Consider the following 26,057-nt stretch of genomic DNA (forward strand, 5'->3'; position numbering starts at 1 on the left):
GGAAAAAAATGTTCTTATAAATTGTATAAAATAACAATCTTTTATAGAGAGCTATATTCGGCCCTTCAGCAAGGTATACTTTTAAATTAAGAAATCGTACTCACCAAATATGCAACAATTTGTTGGCGACATCTACCCAAAATATCTCCGGGCAATTGAGCAAACTGCCTAGTTGGCCACACCTTCAAATAATGGCGGCAAGTCCATCTTAAACATTTGCGATACAAATCATCCAAGGCATGATTTAATGCCACCGGCAGTACTTGTAAAATGCCATCAATACAACCTGAACAAGGCTTGTGGAAATTATGGCAATAATTCGTTTTCAAAGCATGAGCAGTGACTTCTTTTAAACCTTCTAGACCCAACAGATCAGCCAATGCAGCCAATTCCATAAGACTAATGCCATCGGGTGGATGTGATGCACCCGAATAGATGTGACATAAAGCAAAATGTACAGCTGAATAGGAATATCCCTGTAGAGATACCACGCTAGTCGATTGATTGCCCGCCAACATGGCAGCAAAATATTGACAACGAGAACGTAATATACATTTATGAGCCTTAATGCGCCGTCCGTGTACTTCAACTATCATATCTGTGGCGATTTCTTGCAAAAACATCTTTAGCAAATCTTCACCCAGTCTTCTGGGCTGGCGACATGATATAGATGACTCATCCATTCCCGATCTACTAATGCTAGAAGCTAAACTTGAGTCAGCACTTAAATCAGTTTGAATATAATCCATGTGATCCAAAGCCATATCGTTGGGTAGAGAATTCGATATTTCTTTGGAGAAGTTGGGGAATAGCCTCGATAAACTTCGCAGATTTTCCACCGAATTGGTAAAATTTTGAAATGTATTGCCGGTAGATCGTGACATGGTCCAGGAATGTGGTCTGGCTCGATTATCGTCACGATATAAACGATTAATTTGTCGGTGATTGCCACCCACACTTGTGCTCATGCGTTCGGGAGATTTTAAATCCAACTTCACTGGTTTATCCATGTCGGAGAGCTTGACAAACGTTGTTGCCGTGTTGTTGTTAGCAGCCTTTTCGGCCTCGGCGTGCTCGTTTACTGTTTCTAGCAACATTTTTTGCTTTTCAATGGTGGCTTGCAGTGAATCCATTGTTAGATTCGAGGGAATTTTCTTTGGTGAAGATGTTTCTTTGGCTTCAACTATCGTTTCCATTATAATGTTAGACATGCGACAGGAGGAGGACGATGAAGAGGCTAGATTTTGAGTCGATATGGGTATTTGAGATGAGGATGACGCTGCGGATTGCAGATTTTTTAACGATTCTTCAGCTTCACGGGCTGCTTGTTCTTCATCTTGTTGGAAAGTTAGGTCATCTGTATCGGTAGTGGAGATGGGCGAAAGATCTTTAGATAGAATACCATCCGTTATGGAAGCCAAACTGGATTTATCAAAGGTTTCATTTATTTGTACATCTCTTCTACGTTTCTTAATACGATTAGCAATGGCTCCGCCACTTCCCTCTTCTTCTCTCTCACCACCCGAACTGGTGCTAAGTTCTGATTTCGAACCAGTGTAATCATCATAGGGTGACAGTGAGCTGTCGATAGACAGTGAAGATGTTTTCGAGATAATTGGCAATTTATCTATTATACTCATAAGACCCTTGCTACCATTATCCTTACCGTCGTTATTGTTGGTTAAACTAATAGAGCGTTTATATTCTACATTACCATTAGGATTATTGCTGTTGTTGCTCCACGAGTGTCTTTTATTTGCTTCATGTTGAGCTCTCTGCTGCATGGATATTCTTCGTATAGCCGCTACTGTAATGGGAGGATCTAAATTGACTTTAAAATCCAAGGATTTCGATTCTCCCGTATTAGCTATTTCGGTTTCTGTGGGATTTTTAAGCTGATTAGATTTGGACATTAAAGTCTCAGTGGAACTGGCAGCAGACTTTAGACTTTCAGCTTCAAGTTTCTTTTGATTTTGGGTGGTCAAAGAACTACTTAAACGTTGAGCTAAACTGAAGGGTTCTTTCCGTGGTTTAATTTTTCCATTTTTATCACCATTTCCAAAATCAATAAACATACTAAATATGTTGTTATGCGAATTGTTGTCCGAAGTTTCTTCCGGCTTCACTACAGGTTTCCGATTAGGCAAATCATTATCTTCTTTTGCTTTATATTCACTAGTCGATAGATTAACAAAAAACTTTGAGTTCGTAGGACCATTAAACGATTTACTCATTTGGGATTCAGTGTTAGGTTTCTTTTCTTTCGGTTTTTTATCCATATCATCTAGGGAAATGAAAAAATTACAACCACTTTTATTCGAACTATTAGAATCAGTCCTCTCTCTAAATTTACTATGCGAAGTCTCTAAGCTAGAAGTTGAACTAGTGCTCTTACGCCTTTCTTTTTGGCAATCGCCCATATCCACCACCCAAGATGCTATACCTGACAAAGGTTTTCTAGGCTTTGGTTTATGCCGTAATTCGACCTCTTCGTCGTACTCATCACCTACAGGTCGGGTAGGTTCGAAATCCAGCGATGTAAATCCACCCGATACAATAGGACAAGTTTCTATTTGTCTTTTCAGGGAGGGACTGTCACATTTTTTCGGTTGGTAGTCCGCTATGCAAGAACCTCCCGAAATAATGGGATTGGCTTCATCAAACTTTGAACGTTTTGGAGTTCTGGGCATGGGTACGGGCGAATCGGTGGCGTCACTGCAGTAGGCTCCAGAATCGCGATGATGTGAAAATGATGACGATGACAATGTATAGTCGCGATGTATTGAAGAAGTATTAGAGGATGTATTGGGTTCTATATGCACTATGGAGTTGTGGGGAGTATCCGGCAATAAGTGTGGCTTGAGTTTTGTAATTTCATAATCCTCTAGATGAAGTCGTGACGGTTGCTGTTGCTGGGCTGTATGACTAGATCGGTGTTCATGCTCGGACCACACCAAACTAGGAGCCGGACTAGACGAAGAATAGTCAGTGGTATAACTAACATCACTGTGAGCTCCCGTTTGATTGTGTTGATTCGACGACGCCATGTGGGTGTTAAGTAGCTTGGTGTGTTGTAGCGGTAAAGCTGTGTACTGTGCTGGATTCTGTGTATGATAAGAGAAGTTTGTAAATTTTCTTTCGGCCAAAGGATGACGCATTTTAAACAGATCGGAGGAATCCGATGAGTCCACATCGTGAGCTAATGACACTGAGGCCTCGGTAGGATCATCATTGACATTGATCAGGCCATTTTTATGATGTTCCAATAATTTATTCTCCGTTTCACTGGGATTATTATGATCCCTTTTCCACAGCTTCTCCTCATCCGACAAATTGCTAACCGATTCATTCGACAACTGAGTATCATTTTTATGGCCATTGTCTTCGTTATCATCTGAAGAACATGATGATGAAGATTTGGGTCTGGCTGGCGGTGAACTAATGTTCGGATCATCGGCAAGATCCTTGGATTTCACTTTGCACCGGGCAAAGGCTTTATGGAATGTTTCTAATTTTTTCGTTGGCGAGTCATCATCTGCTTTAACATGTGTTTGTGTCGACGGCTTAAAGGGCTCCACTTCATCTTCATCGCACAGCGAAGAAGCATCAATGAAGCAAGCACTATTCTGAGAGGCAGTCATGGGATTTTCCACCTTATTTAACAGAATATCGCGTTGCAGTGAAGAAGTACTACTGCCTTTTAGCAGAGAACTAGTATCTGCAGTTACCGAGTGACCAGCAGAGTAAGTGCGTTCTCTTGCCAGCGGCTCTAAACACTCCAAATCCTTATTTTTAATAGCTAAATGCGAGTAGGAAGAAGAAGGTTCTTCTTTATGCGTTTTACAATTATCTTTGGCGGCAAAATTCTTCTCCAACAAACCTACACAGTAATTGGTTAAATCTACATCTGCTTGTGGTATAGTATTGTTGGCAACTGTGGTTGTTTGCGCCTGAGGAAACACCGATTCCCAAGAACCAGTCTCAGATGAAATCGATGATGTTTCTAGTATAACAATTTCCTCGTTTTGTCTTTGTTTTTCTTCCTTAGACGGTGTGGGATGCAAATTATTCGTTAGAGAATTGTTGAGTTTTAATTTAAGTGGTGGCAGGGGACCTTCAAAATGTTTATTATCCTTCGAAGACGAAGAGGAACAAGGATCTGCACTAATTATATTAGAAGTACTGCCTACATTATGATCCTCGCTGGGACTATTATTAATGCTACTGACGGGTGAAAATGTATCACGTTCTTCATCTCCTAAATCTACTTCGCAAGTTTTATTTGAAGATCCAGAACCCTGGCGAGGTAGTAATTCCAATGCGTTCAAGGGCCTTCGTATATCTTCACTGTATTGAGGAGCCGACGATGTAGAACTCGTACTTGTGCAGGTGTCTGGGCTTAATGGTGTTGTTACATTACTACTAGTATCCATGTTGTTAAATGTTTCTATTTACGAATGCATTTAAATATTTTATATGATATTTTTGGGTGTATTCTTACTTGCTTGGCTCTCTACAAATTGTCACCGGACGGTCACGTTTTATTTTGGGTTGATGGGAAGCTAACAAGTATTTTTAAATAATTTTTTATATTATAATTATTTTTGTTGCTGTTGTTCTATCTGGCTGTTTAGAATAAACAATGAGTTATTATGGCGCTTGATATGGAGAGTAACAAATAATTTCCAATAATTTTAAAAAGCTCAGAAGAAAGACTGCCTTGCCTCCCAACTCTTCTTTTGTTTCAATTTATGTAGATTTGTTTGTGTTTTGTGTTTGAAAAAGGAATCGTTATTGTTCTTCAGTTATAGGCAAAAGTTATTTTTTACAATTGTTGTAACTTTACATGGCAACGTTTGTATTTTTTCTGTTGTTTTATATTTTTATTTAGTATTATGTATTTTTTTCTTCGTTTCGTTATCGCAGACAAGTATAGTTGAAGCATGCAAAAACTTGTCTATGTAGGAAATGGAAAATAACAAAAAACTCTTAGTTCAATAACGTCCCATCATCTTTATTGTTGTGAAAAAACAAATATGTACAGAGCAATCCAAGCTAAACCACCAAGACGATATACAATTTTCAAAGAGTAAAGTTGTTTTATGTTTTGATTTCAATTTTGTACTGTAAATATTTCAAAATGTTTCTATATTTAAACGCCGTTAACGATTTTGTATAGTGGCTTACAATGTACGTTAATCAAACAGTCAGACTTTGATTTCTGTTTCTCATCTCAGCAGCCTGAGTGAGTTGAAAAAAAAAAACTTCTATTGTAACAGAAAAAATAAAGTTCCTTTTGTTTCGTTTTATATTTAAAAAATACAAAACATGCATTCAAACACACTCATGAAATCGATATTGTTCGGAGTGTTGTAATGGTTCTGTGGTTTCCACTACTGCTTAATGGGGGACAGGGGCTGGGTGTGCGGCTGTTGTTCTATTTGCTGTTTTAAATCTGCCTAAATGCCTTGATCCAACAACGTATTTAAACAATTTATCTTGTATCTTTAATGCATTTTAGCACCCAATTTCTTATCATTTGTTTTATTTCTGGCGTGTGTGCAGAGAGAGAGTGTGGTATTTTTTTCTTTCTTATTATAAAAATAACACTTAATTGTTTATTTTTCTAGTAGATAGATAGATGGATGGATGGATGTATGACTGGCTATGTGTGCCTGCTTGTAAAGAATATACTAGTCGTTGTTTGAATTTTTGCTTTTTTTCAAACAACTTCAACAGCCACCTCTTAGCTCCTCTTGTCTTTAGTAATTCGCTCCGCGTATCTCTCTGTTAAGTTTTGCTATTTTAAGTACTTTTTTTAAACATGTTTTTAGTTAATCTTCAAGATACTTATAACGTCACTTTTTTGTTTGTTGTGGATGATGATGTTGTTGCTGTTGCTGCTGCTGATGAAGTATTTTCGAAAATGTAAAAACTGTTTGCATCTGTAAAGATTGCTGTGTTTCTGTGTGTATCTCGAAATGAAGTTGTTTATTTGTTTGTTTGTTTATTTGTTAATATTTTCGTTTAATTCGTTGTGTTTACAAATCTTTTTTATTATTGCTGTTGTTGCTGTTGTTTTGTATCTGAAATTAGTAGAAAAAATAAAATACAATTAGTTAATTGTGTGTAAGAGTGTGTGTATTATGTTCTTAAAAACGCATACAGTTTAAAGTAGAAATGTTTAAAAATACATAAATATTTTAAAAGGAAATAAATATTTGGATACTTCAAGTGTCACACTTACATACAATCTGCCGGCGTACAACTAAAAAACCAATTTGTCAAAGTTTTTTTTTTATTTTCTTAATTTTAAAGATATTTAAATTATGATTTCACTATAAAACCAAGAATCTTAATGAGTATTATTTTTGTAGCAAGTGACTAAGACAACATGGAAAAAAATAAAAAAAAGTCTTTCAAAGAGAATTATGAATTATGGTAAAGTTTTTAATTTCAAAGTTTGCAAATATATTTTTGCATAATTTTATTATGATTTTAAGTTTTATTAAGGGGTTTAGAAAATAATTGGCCAGCATTTTTCATATAATTTATTATGTATTAATAAGTAAATTTTAACCAAAAGTTCTTTAAAAACTAAAGTTCAGAATTTCATTAAATCGCTACAAATCAGTTATTGGTTTTTCTTTGTCAATGTATTAAATATGGAAAACATAAAAAAATTCGATCTAAACTTTGGCCCCTTAAATAACGCACAAAGAAGAGACTTCTTCTAGAGTTGCTGGCAAGAACGAACGTACTCAGCCGGTTACAAGGTAACTGCAGACACTACTTTTCTGATAAAAGGTAGTAGTACTTCTTTAAAGTAACGCCAAAATCTCCTAACTGCTCTTTAATTCCTCGTCATGAAGCATATTATAACCCGCCTACAAACAAAATTATAAACATTTCATAAAGCCTTTGCCCGGTGCAAAGTAAAATCCAAGGATCTTGTCAATAATCCGAATATTAGTTCACCGATAGCCAAAACCAAATCTTCGTCATTTTGTTCTTCAGATGATAACGGAGACAATGGTCATCATTAAATTGATACTCAGTAGCTGTGGAAGAGGAATCATAATAATCCCAGCGAATAGAAGAAATTATTGGAAAACAAGTGGCGAATTTTTAAAAAAAAATGGTTAAAAATTCGGGTTAAAAAATATTTTTTCCGATTTTAACCCATTGTCTAAATTTCTATAGCGTTATATTGTCATTGGAAAGGTCTATGAAATATCTAATCCAGATATAAGGATTAACAATTCATTTGTTGTTAATCTCATTAAAATGAGTGACCAAAAAAAAGTGCGTACTAAAATTATTAAATATTTTCAACAAAACCCAACATAGTGCTACAAAAAGTTGGCCAATCAATCAAAGGTCTACCGTCAAACTGATTCCAATGTAATTAAACAGTATCGGGAGAACTTGTCCGTTGATAGAAAACCTGGTCCTGGCTTTCCGCTAGGAAATGTTGGGACTATTTGGTACGAAAAGTTAAAGCCAATGCAGGTTTAAAAACATACAATGCTCAAAAAATTCCTGACAGGCACTCTGCTAAAAATGTATAGGCCCAAAGACAGAGCACGGAAATTGAAGTCAAATTTTATAAAAAAATATACCTGCTGCATAATGGATGACGAAATGTATGTTCTGGAAAAATGTTCCAAATTTTGTATGTTGCTGATGCTCGAGTTAATGCTGTAGAAAATTTTAGGACCCAAAAGCAGAAAATTTTCCCAAAAAGTTCTTGGTATGGCAAGTGGCATGGCAAGCCAAACATTTGTTATAAATGGCTCTATATATACCGAAATTTACATAAAGGAATGTTTACAAAACAGGATGCTTCCATTCATAAGACTTCTTAATGTGTCCACTTATTTTTGGCCTGATTTGGTACCCTGTCACTATGGTGAGCAAGGTCTTAAGTGGTACAAGCACAATAATATATTATTTGTACCAAAATGTCTGGTTTTTGCCAACCGATTTAGGAAAACTTTCACAAAAATTATGTTTAAATTAAAATTTCTAAAGATTACGATTTTCCGTGCTTTATTCCAGAATTTAAATCAATTTAAACCTACTTTAAATCTTAAAATTTGCAATACAACTGCTAAGTACAATTTGATTAAATATTCATACAATTTGACATCATTCAAATATATGTATATTAAACATCTACAAGTTAATTAAAACTTTGCTTGTTGTATTTTTTTAAATAGTCTACGGTTGAAAATTGTCCATATTATCTAAGGATTTCATTAAGGCCACTATAACAAACTGTGTTACCTTGAAAATAATCAAAAAAAAATAAAAAAAGCGACGACGACAACGCTGACAAAAAACAAAAGGTTGAATCTGCAAAAAATAAGCAAATAAATCAAGCCTTTTTGTTTACAAAGTACTACCTTTATTCATCTGTGTCTCTTTCTCGATTTTATGTAGTACGTCGACCATCTATCCATCCACATGTTTAAATAGTATGTGCGAATACATAAATATATAATTTACTATAAACAACCTACGCATTCTAGTTAAAAGACAACAACATGTAATACGAGTTTAAAAAAAATAAAATGTATCTTTAGTATAGCTTATTGTTCTTATGTACATTGGACAGAAAGACATTCATTTAGACTTGTACCTTTGAGAATCTAATCAGGGGTTCTTAAAAGGTGTTTAATTGAAAATTCCATTTGAGACGCCTTACAGCCCTACCTAAACAATACTGAAATGTCATACCTAAATTATTTGTTTACATTTGTTGTATTTTGCTACTAACTTAACTATTAAACGCGCGTTTTTTGATCGACTTCCTGTTGATAGAACCGACAAATTCTATGTGTGCAACCGAATCAGTTGATTGGCAACAAAATTTAACCCAAGTATTATTTGATTTTTTTGATTAAGTTACCTTTGTAAAGTATGTCAGTTATTATGTTTAATGTCAATTATGTGCATTTGTTGTTAATCTGATTAAAGTGAGTGACTAGAAAAAAGAGCGTACTAAAATTATTAAATACTAGTTGATCGCCCCGGCTTCGCCCGGTAGCATTTACTAATGTTAGTTCTTCAAGTTTCTCCAACCCACCAACCTGTTCTTATTTATTTGCAAATAAAATATCTAAATTTGTACTGCATATTTTAGGGAGCTTTTTTATTACAGTTGACTGGACTCACAAAAAAAAGAATTTTCGAGTTTTACCCGGAATTTTTGAATTTTTTTTGCTTTACAAACCATCTCCTGAAAATTTCGAATCGAATAAAACAAATCAGCCAAATCGCTCCAGCCGTTCTCACGTGGTGACATTACATACCATTTCATTTTTATATATATAGATTTTCAACAAACCTCAACTTGGTCCTACAAAAAGTTGTACAAAAAATCAAAGGTCTGATTCCAATGTTATTAAACAATATCGGGAGAACTTGTCCGTTGATAGAAACCCTGGCTCATGTAGAAGGAATGATCCACACGATGTTTCTAAAGCCAATAAATAGAAATAATTTTCAAAAGAGCTCCCAACACATCCGGTAGGAAAGCAGTCCGGTTAGCTCTGTACTCGTACTATTTGGTACGAAAAGTTAAAGCCAATTTACGTTTAAAAACATACAAGGCTCAAAAAGTTCCTGAGATGAACTCTGCTAAAAAGATAGAGCACGAAAATTAAAGTAAAATTTTATAAAAAATATACCTGCTGCATAATGGATGAAGAAACCTATGTTCTGGAAAATTTTTCGCAGCTTCCGGGTCAATATTTTTCTTAATGTGTCCACTTATTTTTGGCTGATTTGGCATCCTATCACTATGGTAAACAAGGTATTGAGTGGTACAAGAACAATAATGTGGTATTTATATCAAGAGAAGCAAATCCAACAAACTGCTTGGAGCTAAGGCAAGTGGAGAGATATTGGGCTATTGTTAAAAGAGAATGGAAGAGCACAAAAAAGTGTCCAAAAGTGTGGTAGATTTTAAACGCAGATGGACAACCTGTTCGAACAAAGTGACAAAAAGCTCTATAAAAATCTTAATGGAAGGGTTTTCGGAAAAGCTTCATAAATTCATCACAATTGATTAGAACTGTAAAAATAATATTTTTTTGTAAATTGTAATAATAATTTCAATCAAATAAAAAAAAAACTGTATGTTTAGTGTTAAGATTTTTTCGATCTTATTCCTTACTACGAATCTGTCTGTGTTCACTTTGTACAGAATCAAAACCCGAATACTTATAGTGTATGTATCGTTGGAACTCGAACATAAAATTGGGAATCGCTGAAATATGGTTTTGCTCGGTATCTTAAGTGTGAATATGAATGTCTTTGGAAGCATATTCGTACAAACATACGTCATTTTGTATCTTTTTTTTTAATTTATTGTGGTTGTTTTTTTTTTGGTTGGTTGCGACAAACATATTTTTACACTTGATTTTCCTTTTATAGAAATTTATATGGAAATATGTATGTATAGTTATTGTTTTTAGTTGTTAAGTACGATTATTTTGTTAAAGTTTTTGCATATTAAAACAACATTACTATGTATTTAAAAATCAAAAAATAAAACAATAAATTTAAAATACAAATACAAATGGATACAACAAACATAAAACAAAACAACAATTTATAAACAAAATAAATGTTTTTAATATTGTAACTGACCTTTGAAATAGAAAAAAATTTGTTATTTTTTTTTTTGTTATTGATTTTAATTTGCATTTAGTTTTTGTATTTAGACCTTATTTAAACAAATGACACAAAACGATCAAATTTTTTTGTTAAAAAGTATTGAATGCTTTAGAATTTGTTAAACAAAACAAAATGAGAAGAGAAGAGAACAGACATGACATATTTTTCCCACCATGTTTTTTTTATAACTTCCGCATGTTTGATTGAACGTGTGTTTGTAATTTTATATTAAATCTAACATTGTTTGTAGGTTTAGCAGAAAAAAAAGAAAGAAATTTAAATCAATAATATTTGAATTATATAACATTTGCAAATGTATAATAAATAGTTGCATACAATTTGGTGCAAAAATTTAACATATCTTGCTATTTGTTTTTCATGTTTTTTATTTCTGCTCTTAAAAGGAAAAACCAAATAAAAACCGCTTACTTTACAAATCTCATTCATACACATACTTTTTCTTTTGAAAAACAAAAAAGAGAAATAAATATCCACACATGAGTGCATTTACATGGAAAAAAAATAAAAAAGAAACATACAAACCTACATTTTTGTTTCTATTTTGTAAATGCCACCCACCAACCCACCAGTGAGGATGAGAAGAGTTGCAAGAGGCAATTATTTCTTTTGTTGCGGCTAGATTTAAAGCTCTACACTGTAGAAAATACATATTTGTAATTTAAAAATTTCGGTTTTCAACACGTTTTTTCAAATGATCACTTAAGATTTTGGAATATTAGACTGTTCCATGAAAAGAATTTGCAAATTTGTATCTAACTACTCCTAGAATTATACATATGTACTGGTATCTTTTATTGCAAGAATGTATTTTGCAAAAAAATTATTTTTGCTGCTCTGTAGATGTGTTTACTAGGGAAACACATTTGTTTTTAGTTTGTAGAAAAATTTACATGTTTTGAGATATTTTGAAATGCCATTTCACAGTATTTCATCTCGTATGAGAGTAAAAACTCAAAATGCATTAAAATTCTTCAGAAAATGCAATTATTTTTAGTCTGTTTCCAATCTACTTTCAAAAAATAAAATGAAAATGTAATTTATCAATAACTAATATCTTTTTTTATTAATTTATTGAAAAAATCATAAATGTTTAATTATCATTGATGCTAAGTTATCATATATTTCAACAAGGCTGTGCCGAATCTTATATACCCTTCAACAAATTATACTTAAAAAAATTATTTAAATATTTTTAGGTAAAGAATTTTTTTTAAATTTATTAGGTTTTTTTTTAATTTTTTAAATTTATTTGTGAAAAAAATTTTATAATAAAAAAAATTTGTTTGGTGAAAAAAATTCTGGGAAAAATATTTTTTCCGATTTTGACCAATTGTAGGTCCGACTTACTTTGGCATTATGAAACATGTATGTAAGTTATTTAGGGGCTACGGAAAGTTGATTTCAACATACTTCGCTATCTATAACGATCCAGAATATATATACTTTGTGGGATCGCAAATGAAAAATGTAGAAATTGCAAACGGAATGACAAAAATGGGTATAAAAATACGTGACAAACTGAGGTTGTCGTGATTTTGTGAGCTGATTTTCGCCCACACCAACTTCTCTATCTATAACGATCCAGTCAAAAATTTCAAAATTTCAAAATTACTTACAGAATGACAAACAAACTAGGTCATCTTAATATATTGGGGAAAATGCGGGATTTAAAAAAGATGGCGTATCTTTTGAACTCGGTATCGGTAACGTATATGTCATTTTGAAGGGCACATATATGTAATTTATTCTCACTTAGTTATTGAACAATATAGTGTAAACAACAAAGTTTTTGTTTTGAGTCGAATTTTGTACCAATGAATCGTCATATGCGGGATGTTTTTCTTTAATTTGAAAAAAAAGTGCCGTTGAAGCACAACGGTTGCTCATCCAATCTTATGGTGAATGTGTTCCAACGGTTTTAACGTGCGAAAGATGGCTTGCGAGATTCACAAGTGGTGATTTTGACAAAAAAGACAAAGATCAACCAGGCCAGCCAAAAAGGTTTGAAGACCAAGAATTGGAGGCATTACTCCATGAAGATTGTTGTAAAACTCAACAAGAGCTTGCAAAATCATTGGGAGCTACTCAAAACGTTTGCAAGCAGGAGGATTAATCCAAAAGCATTGAAATTGGGTACCACACGAGACACTTTGAAAGACAATTTTGCATGTCTGAAATGCTATAATTTTTGCACCGAATCATTACTTGCTATGAAAAAGTGATCCAATACAATAACCCGAAGATAAAGAGATCGTATGTGAAGCCCGGACAACCAGCCGAATCTACACCAAAGCCAAATATCCATGGTGCTAAGGTAATGCTCTGTATTTGGTGGGAGCAAATGGGCCCTATCATCACATGGAACCTATACCGAACGCAACTGACTCGTTGAAAGCGATAATTTGCCGAAAAATCCACAGAATATTCGACCAGACATGAAACAACAACATCCCATCATAACCACACTCGGTCACATGTTGCAATACCTGTTAAAATCTATTTTGAATAAAGTTATTACTAAGCTTTGCCTCACCCTCCTTATAGCCCAGACCTTACCCGTCCGACTACTATTTGTTTCGATCGATGCTGAATGTTCTCTCTGGGATACGCTTCACTTTGGAACAGAGTATCCGATATTGGCTTGATTTGTTATTGGCCCCAAAAGATTAGCAGTTCTTTTGGCTCGAAATCCATATGTTACCAGAAAGATGAAAAATGGTTATAGCTAACAATCGCCAATACTTTCAATAAATTAATATAGTAAATGTTTCAAAATAAAAGCTAAATATTGGGAAATGTCCCGCATTTTTAAGTTATACACCCAAGAGAAACAAGTTTTGAATACAATTAATAGAATACAAAAAAATATTTTTATTGCAAAATGTCTAAGAACTGTTCCTTCAAAAAAACTTTTTAATTCAAAATGAAAAACAAGATAAATTAAAAATTAGTTAAAACATGCTCTCAAAATTAAATAATTTTTTTTTTGTTTTTTGAAGATTTCGGACTTTAGAAGTTTGTTTCGGATTTGGCCGAATATTAGTTTCGGTTCGGTTACGGAATAAAAAAAACAACGTTTTCGGTAGGAATCTAACAATTACCCTCATATATATGAACAATTTTTAATAACTAGAGATAGATATGCTGTAGGGTTCCTAATCTCAACAATTTTCAGGGGAATTTCTAATAAAATTTGTGTGGAAATCTCAAGAATTAATGTTACAGTATTTGTTGCCCATCGAATGATTCCATAATATCCATATATTTTGACACTAGAAGATGAATTAAAACTGTTTATTTAAAACAGATAAATTAACATTTCCAGTAGGTCGTCTTAATATAAATTGATATTTTAAGTTTTTAAAGGAATTATTAAGATGCTTTCATATTCACCCCTATCGCGAATTAATACTTCACATATGTTCCCTTTTCCCACTTTTCGTTCATCAAGTTTGTTCACGTGAAAAAAATTCCCGATGTTGTGAAGTTTTTAGATGGAATTTTGTAAACAATAAACAGTTGTTACTATTGTGAATGAAAAGTTCATGGGAATATCACGATAGCAATTTTCCCTTCGAGGGAAGTGGATACTTCATAACATAAATTGCACATGTTATTGCCGATAGGGGTGATTGAATTTTTACGAATACGTATCATCACTAAAGAACCAAGATTTAAAAAATGTAATACATTATTATGTACAAAATCAAATCACTTTCATACAATTTGTGATTTGTTTATTACTCAAAATAACCTAAATTAAGTTAATCTACAAAATAAATATTTACTTTTACGAGTGCAGCTAAAATATGTTAATTTGCTAACAATTCATTAATGTTACCGCTTTGTTTTATATTTCATCTCAATTGTATCGATTACAATAAATTTTCACCCATTGTTTTATTATGATCATCATGACCACTTTAATAATAAATAAATAATAAACACGAAATAAACAATTTAAATTCCTTGCAACCAAAAAAAAAAGTAACGTATTTTACAAAATTTTATCGTTTGACTACATTTGGTTAACGCACAGCAGCAGCAACAAAAATTTGTAGAAAAATAAATAAAATGAAATTTAATTTATTCAAAAATAGAATAAATATTCTACACCTCAAAGTGTCTTGTCTGCTGGTTGATAAAATATATAAATAAATAATAAAAACATTGTCGTCTGTCCATCGTTTGTCGCTATTTAACTGCAAATGGTCAACAAGCACATTCAATATAATTTTTTTATTTTTTTTTTTGCAATTTATTTATTTATATTTACATGTACATTTTGTATTGAGTTTGAGATTTATTTTGGTATTGCATTAAATATTATTCACCACAAACACAGCCCAGTAAACATAAATTTATGCCTTATAATCAAAGAAAAGTTGTTGAATTGATGCTGAAATGGCTTAATGTATGTGTTCTAGGAGGTGGCAAAACTTTCACTTGCAGGTAGATTAGAGTCAGATATTCTATAAATTGGGGACGGTGAGATGTCAATTGACCCTACAATAGTTAACCCTATCAGCCACGGTTTTATGTGTATTAGTTAAACATCAAAACAATTGAATTTTTACTTTAATCAAGGTTAGTTTATTATAAAAAATAACTCAAAACATAAAAAACCACCCCATTCCAATTTGTTTTGTGGAATGAGGTGGTTAGTTTATTAACCACCGTAGCGGTTGGCATTAAAAATAATGCCAATAGATGCCAATAAACTATGTTTTAAATACTTTAGAAAAGGTGGTTAGTAAAGTGACCACCAAACCTCAAAGAGTTAACAGTGGGTAAATCTTTTTTCTGCAAACGAAAGAACTAGCCAGCTTCCTAGGCGCATTAGAGGATGAACATAACATAAATTTTCTGTTATTTAACTTTTATAACTGACATTAAGCATTTACTATCTACATTGTTAGCTGGGAATACACGTGAAGTATGCATTAAGTGTTGCCACACATACTCACGCGTGCTTAATGGTGGATATATTTGAATTATTTTTTTGTTAAGTCGAATTTAATTGAATTTATTTTATTAAACCTCAAAAAAATATAATGATGATGTTCTTTGAATACAAATAAAACCGATTAATTTTCATAATCGCATTAGTTGTCATAAAGTCGAGGAAATGATATTCGATTTAGTGGGAGATTATAAATAAATTTAATAAATTATTGTTATTAATAGATGGAAATGTATAAGATAGTGTGATGACAACCTTGAGACATGATTTTAATGATCTTAACGATCATTTTATGCAGATTTTTTATTTTAAATTTGATAAGCTATATTTTAAAGCGGAATTTAATTGAAATTGTTTAAGAAAATTACTTTAAATTACAATATATTTTTCAAAATTAGTATATTTAATATAATTTTCGATTTTAATATTGGGTGTATGACATAAAAATGCGGGATTTACAATAGATGTCATATCTTCTGAACGCGATTTTTGTTTTTAATAACTTACTATATGTCATTTTGAAGGGTACATATCTGTCAACAACAAAGTTTTTTTTTGCTTCGAAAATGTCATATGCCGGAAGTTTTGCTTTACTTCTTTAATTTGAAAAAAAGTGTCGCCGAAGCACACCGTTTGCTCATCAGAGCTTAAAGTCAATGTGTTCCATCGTTTTCAACGTGCGATAGATGGTTTGTTCGGTTCAGAAGTAGTGATTTTTATACGGAAGACAAAGGTCGCCAGGTCAGGAAAAAAAGTTTGAAAACCAAGAATTGGAGGCATTACTCCATGAAGATTGTTGTCGAATTCAACAAGAGCTTTCAAAATCAATCAGCAATATCAAAACGTTTGCAAGCAGCAGGATTCATCCAAAAGAAAGAAACTCATTTTTGCACCGAATCATTACTTCCGATGAAAAATTAACCCATTACAATAACCCGAAGAGTAAGAGGTCGAGGGACTGGCCAACCAGCCTAATCGACACCAAAGCCAAATATCCATGTCGCTAAGGTAATTCTTTGTATTGTGTGCTGCTGAAATCTGACCAGAGCATCACAGGGAACCTGTACCGATCACAACTGATTCGTTTGAAGCAAGCATTGGCCGAAAAACGATCAGAATATGCGGCCAGACATGAAATATGATCATACTTTCTTACTTGTTTTATGTTGCTGATGCTCGAGGGAATGTTGTAGAAAAGTTTAAGACCCAAAAGCAGAAAATTTCCCCAAAAAGTTCGTGGTATGGCAGCAATATGCAGTTGCGGCAAAAGAAGCCAAACATTTGTTACAAAGTGCTCTATAAATACTAGGGTATTCGAATTATTCGATTTTTCTTTTGTTCGAATAAAACGAATAATTCGAATAAGAGATTTTAACTTGTTCGAATAATTCGATCACACGTTTAAAATTAATCGAATTATTCGAATAATTTAAATTTTTTTAAAAAAGTAAAGAATGAAGTTTTGATGTCGGTTTTTTAATATTTTATTGTTAAAGAAAAACAAAAAATAACGTTAAAGTTAACAATCAGTACATCATTAAATTTTCAACAGAAATATTCTGATCAGATTAACTCCCAAACAATCTACAAAACTAGACAATTGTTTTGTAGATTAGTATCCGTTTTGGAGCTATGGTTTAAAAAATTTGACATGATCCTGAATTCAAATACAACATAAACGTGTTAAGAACTATTTATGTCGTTCATTAATTCGGGTTTTGAATTGAGTAACTAATTCTTCTGGACATGATCCTGAATTCAAATACAACATAAACGTGTTAAGAACTATTTATGTCGTTCATTAATTCGGGTTTTGAATTGAGTAACTAATTCTTTAGTAAATTAATTATTCACTATTTCTAAAGTTTATTACCACGTTAGACAAAGATGTTCAACGATGTTCAAAATCATGTATAAGACGAACTCCATGCTTTTCTTGCAACAAAACTTTAGTTTGCAATATTTGTGTTTATCGTTCGATTTATTAAATATTTTACAACACTTACGTACGCGGTTAATAACATCACTTATATACATATATTTTAAGATCATGGCCTTCATCTTCACCTTCAATGTAATCATTATAAATGTCATCCGCAATATCACTTTCGACGACCGTTTCAAAATCACATTATCCATCACATTCAACAACTCCACTTTAATCTAAGTTAAAAGTTTTATTATTAATTGCGATTCTTCCAATATTTCGCCAGCTAAATAACAAATATTTTATTCCGTACCTTTTATTTTCATTGCTTCAAGTCCTAAGTTAAAAATTTTGAAAGATTTCTTGCAGTAATATTTATATATTTATAGAAGGAGCTATCGGAACACTCATCTACAGTGATCGAAAGTCCCTTTGTCTTTAGTTATTTGTCGAATTTCAGAAACAATACAATTTTTGTGAATTATTATTACTTATTTAAATTTGAAATTATGAAAAATTTTAAGCAATTTAATAAATTTAATTACTATTCGTTTTATTCGATTATTCTACATAAAATTGTTCGAATTATTCGTTATTCGATAATGGCCATTTTTAAATTGTTCGAATAATTATTCGTAAGAAATTATTCGATTAATCGAACGATCATTAGTCGAATGAATACCCTAATAAATACCGAAATTTACATCAAGAAATGTTTACAAAAGTCGCTATGATAAGGAAAGTGGAACAGGAACAATAATATGGGATTTGTACCAAACTGCCTGGTGCTAAGAGGCAAGTGGAAAGATATTAGGCTCTTGTTAAAAGAGAATTGAAGAGCACAAAAAATCGGTCAAGCCGATTGAACGAAAAATCGGTCAAATCGGTCAAGCCCGACCATATAATACCCTACACTAAGTAAAAGAGCAAAAACATTTTTCTTTTAAAATTTCAATAATTTATATTTTTGAGTGATTTTCGGTAGTGTGCCTTATATGGGGGCTATGATCAATTATGGACCGATCACCATGAAATTAGGTCGTGTGATTTGTGTCCATATGAAAGTTTACTATGTTGAATTTTGTGAGTATACCCACATTTTTAAGCGATTTATACACGTTTAAGTGATTTTCGGAAGCGGGTCTATATGGGAGCTATGACTAATTATGAAACGATCGTAACAAAATTTGGTGACATGAATTTTGTGTATATAAAACTTATTTGGAGCGGAATTTGTGGATATACATATATAAATTAAACATTTATAACCGATAAAGTCCAATTTCGGGAGGACATTTGTATGGGGACTAGGTGAAATAATGGACCGATTTCAGCCAGTTTCAATAGGCTTGGTCTTTGAGCCGAAAAAATAATATGTACCAAATTTCATCGAAATATCTTCAAAATTGCGACCTGTACTATGCGCACAAGGTTTTCAAGGACAGCCAGCCAATCGACTCAGAAAGTGAAGAGTGTTAGACTAATATTTTTGGGCTTTACAAACATCTGCACAAACGCATTATACCCTCCCCACTATGGTGGTGTAGGGTATAAATAGTCGTTATACATTTTCACTCCGTTAGTCGCAAATAAGTTTACAGCGCTTCTTAACATTTATTATTCATTTTATGATTTTGACAAATAGTTTTCAAAACGTTTTCAAAATTTGCACTTTCATATCTTAATAACAGCCTTACTTACCAAACATGTTAAAGAAATAAAAAGATTTTCAGTAAATTTTAACATGAAATAACAAGCCGACTCAATTTTTATTTATTCTTTTAATTTCCAACAAATTTACTATTTAAAGGTTTTTGTTACAATTATATTGGTTAAATTTGTGTGTTGCTAACAAATTAGTGAAAGTATAAGCTGTTTAAACTTTGTTTAAAGGATTTTCTCACAGTAGTATGTGTATTAAAGATTTTTATCTACTCTGAAAACGAAAAACAAATAAGTCCTTGCTTTGATAAAAACTTTCTAGATTTAATGTTCATTGTGGCAACTAAAAATCCTTGATGAATAGTGATTTTATGTAAAAAAAAAGAAAAATAATAAAATATCTATTGTTGTTTTCACTACTTAACACCAATTAACCCTTTTATTATGGCAAGTTGGTTTTTTTTTTCAGTTGGAAAGCAAATCATGCAAACTTAAATTGTAAAATAAAGAAATGAAAAAAAAGAATTATGTAGAAATGTAGGTCTTCTACTGGTAGCTATAAGATTTAAAATATTGTTCATATTATGTTGCAAATAGCTGCAATAACAATCAAACAAATGGACTGTATGTGTTTAAAGTGGCAACTAGAAAGAAAAGGAAAGCGAAATAAACAAAAACATTTAGTTTAGTGGCCCACCGAAGCAGGATTTTGAGGACCTCACAATGCTACATTACAAGCTTTAAGTAGCACAAACTATAATAGATTACACTTGTAATTCTTAGGAAACTTTAGAAAATTAGCTATTACAACAATTTATATAAAAATACCTACTTTTTTGCCCAGCCGAACTTTGCTATTCAGGGGGCCACTAAAACAAGTGCAGTTAGCTAAGCCACAGTCAGAGCGAGAGACAAAGAGAAAGAGTAACAACAACAATAACAACGAGGTCAACAAAATTTTCAAATAAACATACATTCATACATACCCATGCAAAAATTACATTGTTTGGGACAAGGTTCTGTTTTTAACAATAAACTTTGTAAAAGAAAACGAATCAACTACAACAAAATAACTATGTAAAATTGACATTAAAATATACAATTTTGTAAACTACGCACACATACAATATCTACAAAAAAAGGATTGAAATGTTTGTATAAAATACACAAATGTTCTATTAAAAGATTAAAAGAAGCCATCATCAATTTGAAAATTAAAAAAAAGAAAAAGTTTTTTGCACAACACCCACAAACTAACAGTGCAATTTAACAAATTTCTTGGTAAAACTAATTTCTTTTCCAATTGTTCTCGTCTCACTTAAGAAAATGCGATTATAATAAATCACCGTAAATTGTCTAGTTTGTTTTCGATTTTTTTTTTACATAAATAATAGATTACTTTAGTTTTAGGTTTTGTTGTAAAACGTGCCAAAACATGTACTGTTTGTGTAAATATAAATTGATTTAAACTGTTTTCATCACAATAATAACAGTGGTGTCTTAAATGTTAAAAGAAAAAATATAGAAATCTATTGTTAAAAAAATAGTTGCTAAAATATTTAAAATTTTTTACAATTGACCTATCTATAGTATGTAGAATATAAGTACATATTTAGTGCAATAATGACCACTCATTACTTAGTAATGCATATTGTAATTAGTTAACTCAAACATCGAGCAATTATGTTTAGCAGGTTTAAACAATTTTTAATTTCACCAATACAACCACTGTACACCCAACAAATAATAGCCACCTTCGAAAAAGCAATAATAAATCTGTTTACTACGTTTAATGAATGACAATAAAATTATTTAATTTTATTTAAATAATACAACACAATAGAATGCTGTTAAGAAAAATACTCATTATTTAAAAACAAACTATTTTATCATATAATTTTTTCTATTACTATTTATTTTTCACTTCAGCTGTGTTAAGTTTAGTGGTGTAGTGGTGAAGAGATGAGAGGTAAGATTAAAATATTGTCACGATCCATAACCAGAGGCGTGTCTATGCTAATTACTAACCCTGCAAACTATTATAAAGAAAATGATATTTGATCTAAACGTCATTTTTAATTAATAATAGTTATTGGCAAATTGTAAATTGGAATTTTAATTAGGATTATGATTTATAGTTATTCTTTTTAAAGTAAACATAAAACAAAATATAATTATGAAAATAAATATGTAGTTAGAACATAATTTATATTGGCAAAAGTAGTTTTTTATATATTAACAAGTAAGAGAGCTATATTCGGCTGTGCCGAATCTTATATACCCTTCACCAAATTATACTTAAAAATAAATTTTTTTAAATATTTTTAGGTAAACAAAATTTAATTTTTTTTTAATTGTTTTTCAAAATTTTTTTTTTTGAAATTGTTTTTTAAAAAAAGTTTATTCCAAATTTTTTTTTTTAGTTTTTAAATTTATTTTTTTTTGGAAAAAAATGTATGACAAAAAAAATTTTTTGATGAAAAAAAAATTCGGGTTAAAAAATATTTTTCCCGATTTTGAACCATTGTAGGTCCAACTTACTATAATAGCCTTATCTACATCGTTGCAATGGACTTTGAAATATCTATCATTAGATATCCATATTGTCTATATTAATGACTTAGTAATCCAGATATAGATCAAAAATAGGTCAAAAATCGAGGTTGTCCCGGTTTTTTGCTCATATCACCGTTAATTATGGACCGATTTTGCTGATTTTAAATAGCAATATCTTCTTGACAGAATTATTGAAGATTTGGATCCCGAAGATATCTGGGGTCTTCTGAAAATTGATTTCAACAGACAGACAGACGGGCATGGCTTAATCGATATAGGGTCGGAAATGAAAAATGTAGAAATTACAAATTACAATTTGAAAAAGAAAATAATACCTATAAAGTTTTGTTTAAATACTCAATTTTTTTTCCATTATTTAACAATCTTAACGCTGTATTTATAACAAATATCCAGCAAGAAAAAGAGCAAATTCTAAAAAAAAGGAATTTTTTATTAATTCTAATAAACTATTTAGACTTTTGCGTGTCTAATTTCTTTTAAACGTATATAACAAATTCTTGTTAAAAAAACCAAAGAATCTTAACATGTTGCATGAGCCCAAACTCAATTAAAAATTTTAACAAAAAAACAAAGTGAAAAAAATAACAGAATAATAATAAAAAAAAACATACTAAAACTTGAATTGTCTTTGTTGTATCTTCAATTTGTTTCTTTAATATTTACATACACATGCAGTACATAGATTTAACATTATTTGTGTGTTTGTTTTTTTGTATATACAAAATATGTATGTACGTACATACATATGTACATGACCTGAGATGTGTCTAACATAAAATGTTGAATGTTTTCTTCTTCTAGTGGCTGTTAAAAATACAAGAAATTATACAAGAGAGACTCGAGTAACGGGATATTAACAGGTTGGCAGACATATTTTAATTAGTTTTAGGTGGTAAAATGCAAAGAATGATAATTTAAATTAGCTCACTGAGCTTTCTTCTATTTCGCAAAATGCTTGCAAAAAATCTTTAACAACTGAATTATTATTCATAACATATTAAGGTTCCATATTGAATTTTTTTTCTAAAAACTCTAAAATTTAATGGATTTACAAAAGACTAATCAATCATTCTAGTGGTAAATACATACATATGTTTTACTAAAAATTTACTGCAGAATTTTAAACTTTCTTTTACTCGTATATTTTTGAAATAATTTGTTATGTATTTATTCAATTAAATCCCGTCAAACGAATTATGAGTGTAAAATTATACGAGTGAAGTTTTTAAAAAAAGGCACGTTGTGATTTTAAACACAAGAAAACAAAAGCTCTTAAGTTTATTGACTTTACAGAATTTAATAAATAATAAATAAATATTATTCTGTTTATTTTCTTTAAAAAACATGAAATATCTTTTTACAAATATTTACATAACAAATTAAAATAATAAATATAATAAAAAACAATACAGGTACAAACAATAAAAATTAAAAATTATGTTAATTTGTTAAATGCAATTAAAAAGGTTTTATGAACATCAAAACAAAAAAACATTAGAGATAAAGATTTCTAAATTCTTAAGTAGATAGACCTAAATGCCAAAAAAAATATCCCAAAAACTTATAAATGTTTAATTCCTAAACAAATCCATCATTAATTAATAGATTATTTTTAATGATTTGTTTCTATGGTTTAGATATTGAACTTCATCAATCGATCAACATGAATTTGTGATGGAATTGTAGGCTTTTTTTCATTGGCATTTAATGATAATGGCACGATTTTTATAATAAAACTAGAAGAGAGATGTAGCCAGCCAACCTAGAAATAACAAATTAATGAAGCGCAAAATTAACAAAAAAAAAAAAAAAGAAGAATAACACAATGGTAATATAATTTCAAAGAACATTTATCTGATAAATTAATTTTAATTTAATTTTTGTTTTATACAACTGAAAATAATCAAATACATAGATCGAATAACAGCAAAGGTCTTTTTTGTATTGAATAGATAGAAGTTTTGAAAAAAATATTATTTAACTATATATAAATTATTGAATTACAAAAAAACGACTTCTCGTTATGGTTGTTTATCTGTTCTGTGAGTGTGTGTCTGACATTTAAAGCTTAATAAATAAATAGCAGAAAACTGCCAACCACATGTGTATACAAATACCCTAAACCTTAAAAATGTAGGGAAGGATCCCCTTTGTTGGAACTTGTATATAGAGTTTTTATAGCCATAACTTGGGTATAATTAGAGACTTTGTTTAATTTTGATAATGTAAAACCAAATTAGTCTCATCCGGGAATTCCCGGGAATATTTTTTTACAAAGTTCCGGGAAAATTTTGTTGGGAAATTTCGGGAATTTTCTTCTTAAAGTTACAGTATTATTTCCGCAAAGATAAAATATTGAATTTAGACTTAATCATTTTATTATACTTCACAGTGAGTTTGTCATTGCGTTTGTGATTTCTACGTTTTTCATTTGACATGTCCATCTGTATGTTGGGGGCTAACCAAATAACTTACATACATACGTACATAATTCATACATCAATGTATCCGCTTTAGACCCGGTTCGGTTGCTATTTAAAATCGAGATAATCGGCCCACAAATGACTGAGATATAAGAGAATAAACAGGACAACCTCGATTTTTGACCTACTTTTTATCTATATCTGGATTACTAAAGGTAGGATCACACATGGCAAATATTTGCTCAAAAAAGCGTAACCACTTTTTTAGCACAAATTTGTTTGACGTGTTTACTCTTACAAGTTTTTTGTAAGATCAAACAGCATCAAATAAAATAAAACTAAATTTTTTGTTTTGAATCATCCTAAGTAAAATTAGTTTTTCGAATAAATAAAAGAATTCAAATGTATTTTATTTAGTGGTTACGTCTTTTTCGTCAAATATTTGTCATGTGAGACCCTACCTTAATTCATTAATATAGACAATATGGATGATAGTTAGACGGACCTACAATGAGTCAAAATCTGGAAAAATATTTTTTAACCCGAAATTTATTTTTTATCAAAAAAATAATTTTTAAAAATTAAAAAAATAAATTTTGACAAAAATTTTTGGCCATAACGTTTTTTATTACTAAATTAAAAAATCTTTTAAAAAAAAATTAAACAAAAATTTTTAAAAAAAAATAAAAAATTTTGTTGTTAAATTTATCACAACCAAAACTTTTAATATGGGAGAGAACCAGTATGTTTATTTAAATAAAACAGGGCGATTTAAGTTCTTAACCCTTCAACCGCAAACTTTAAAAATGTCGAATAATTTTGTGTAGGATAATTATGACCCAATAAACTCAGAACAGCCATCAGAAACTAGTTTGCAAATTAAGTTTAGGAACCAGGTGCAAAAAGGTGAAGAGTGCCTCAGGACATTGTTTGGTGTAAAAAACAATAAGATGTAAATATTAATTATGATACGATTTTATTGAAAAACTAATGTAAAAGATACAAAAAGTAAGAAAATATGTTTTACTTTCTACGATCATACTCATAAAAACTAATTTTGGCATTTGAGCAGCAAATGAAGATCGCATTTTGAGCAAACACACTGTCGATATTGTCATAACGGACGTCATTACATTAACTGGATGTTTTGCTTTTTCGCCTACTTTTGAACTTTCTGGCTGTGGATCTTCTTGTGGACTACCAACTGATCATGAGTCAAGGCGGATTATTTAATCCGTCTGCGGTTTCTATCGCCATTGCTATATTTTTTTTTTTATATAACAAAAAAAGTAAAGAACTATGAAATATAACATGCCGATAAATTTAGCCGCAACCCACAACAGTGCCCAGAGGCACCCCTTAGTTTCAACACACTTTTTGTTAATTTTTTAACATTTATAAATTCATTTTTTATCTTCTTTTCTTTTAAAATATTTCGAATCGAGATCGGGCGACTATAAGTTAGTAAAAATCAGATACAAAATTTCACGTGCTAAAATTATGACATCACTCACAAAACAGCAAAAACTAAAAGTCAGAATGCATTTCGACCTTCGAGGGAAATTTTAACAAACCTGTAACTAAAGTCACCGTTAAATTTGAAAAATTAAAAATTATAATCACTTTTTGAGATAATTGGTGTTTTGTAATGCATGCCTTGAGGCAGTGATAGTATTGAAGAGGTAGTATATTTAGAAGGTTAATACAAGAGAAGGGAACCACGTCCATGAACAAAACAATATTGAGGTGGTAATCCGAGGTCTAAAATATTTTAGAATTTACAAATTTGGATGGCTGT

The 26,057-nt window shown here is 31.0% G+C and overlaps 1 protein-coding gene across 1 annotated transcript in view; it reads right to left on the minus strand.

The window, feature by feature from the left end:
- The window catches only part of LOC135953691 (uncharacterized), a 74,096-nt gene that overhangs the window by 3,928 nt on the left and 44,111 nt on the right, over positions 1-26,057 (minus strand). Inside the window, exon 3 of the mRNA XM_065503664.1 lies at positions 105-6,086. Coding sequence (XP_065359736.1) covers positions 105-4,433 — 4,329 coding nt within the window. The 5' untranslated portion in view covers positions 4,434-6,086. The remainder of the gene's footprint in view (positions 1-104; positions 6,087-26,057) is intronic.

This window comes from Calliphora vicina, chromosome 3 (genome assembly GCF_958450345.1).
Source record: "Calliphora vicina chromosome 3, idCalVici1.1, whole genome shotgun sequence".
Classification (NCBI taxonomy): domain Eukaryota; kingdom Metazoa; phylum Arthropoda; class Insecta; order Diptera; family Calliphoridae; genus Calliphora; species Calliphora vicina.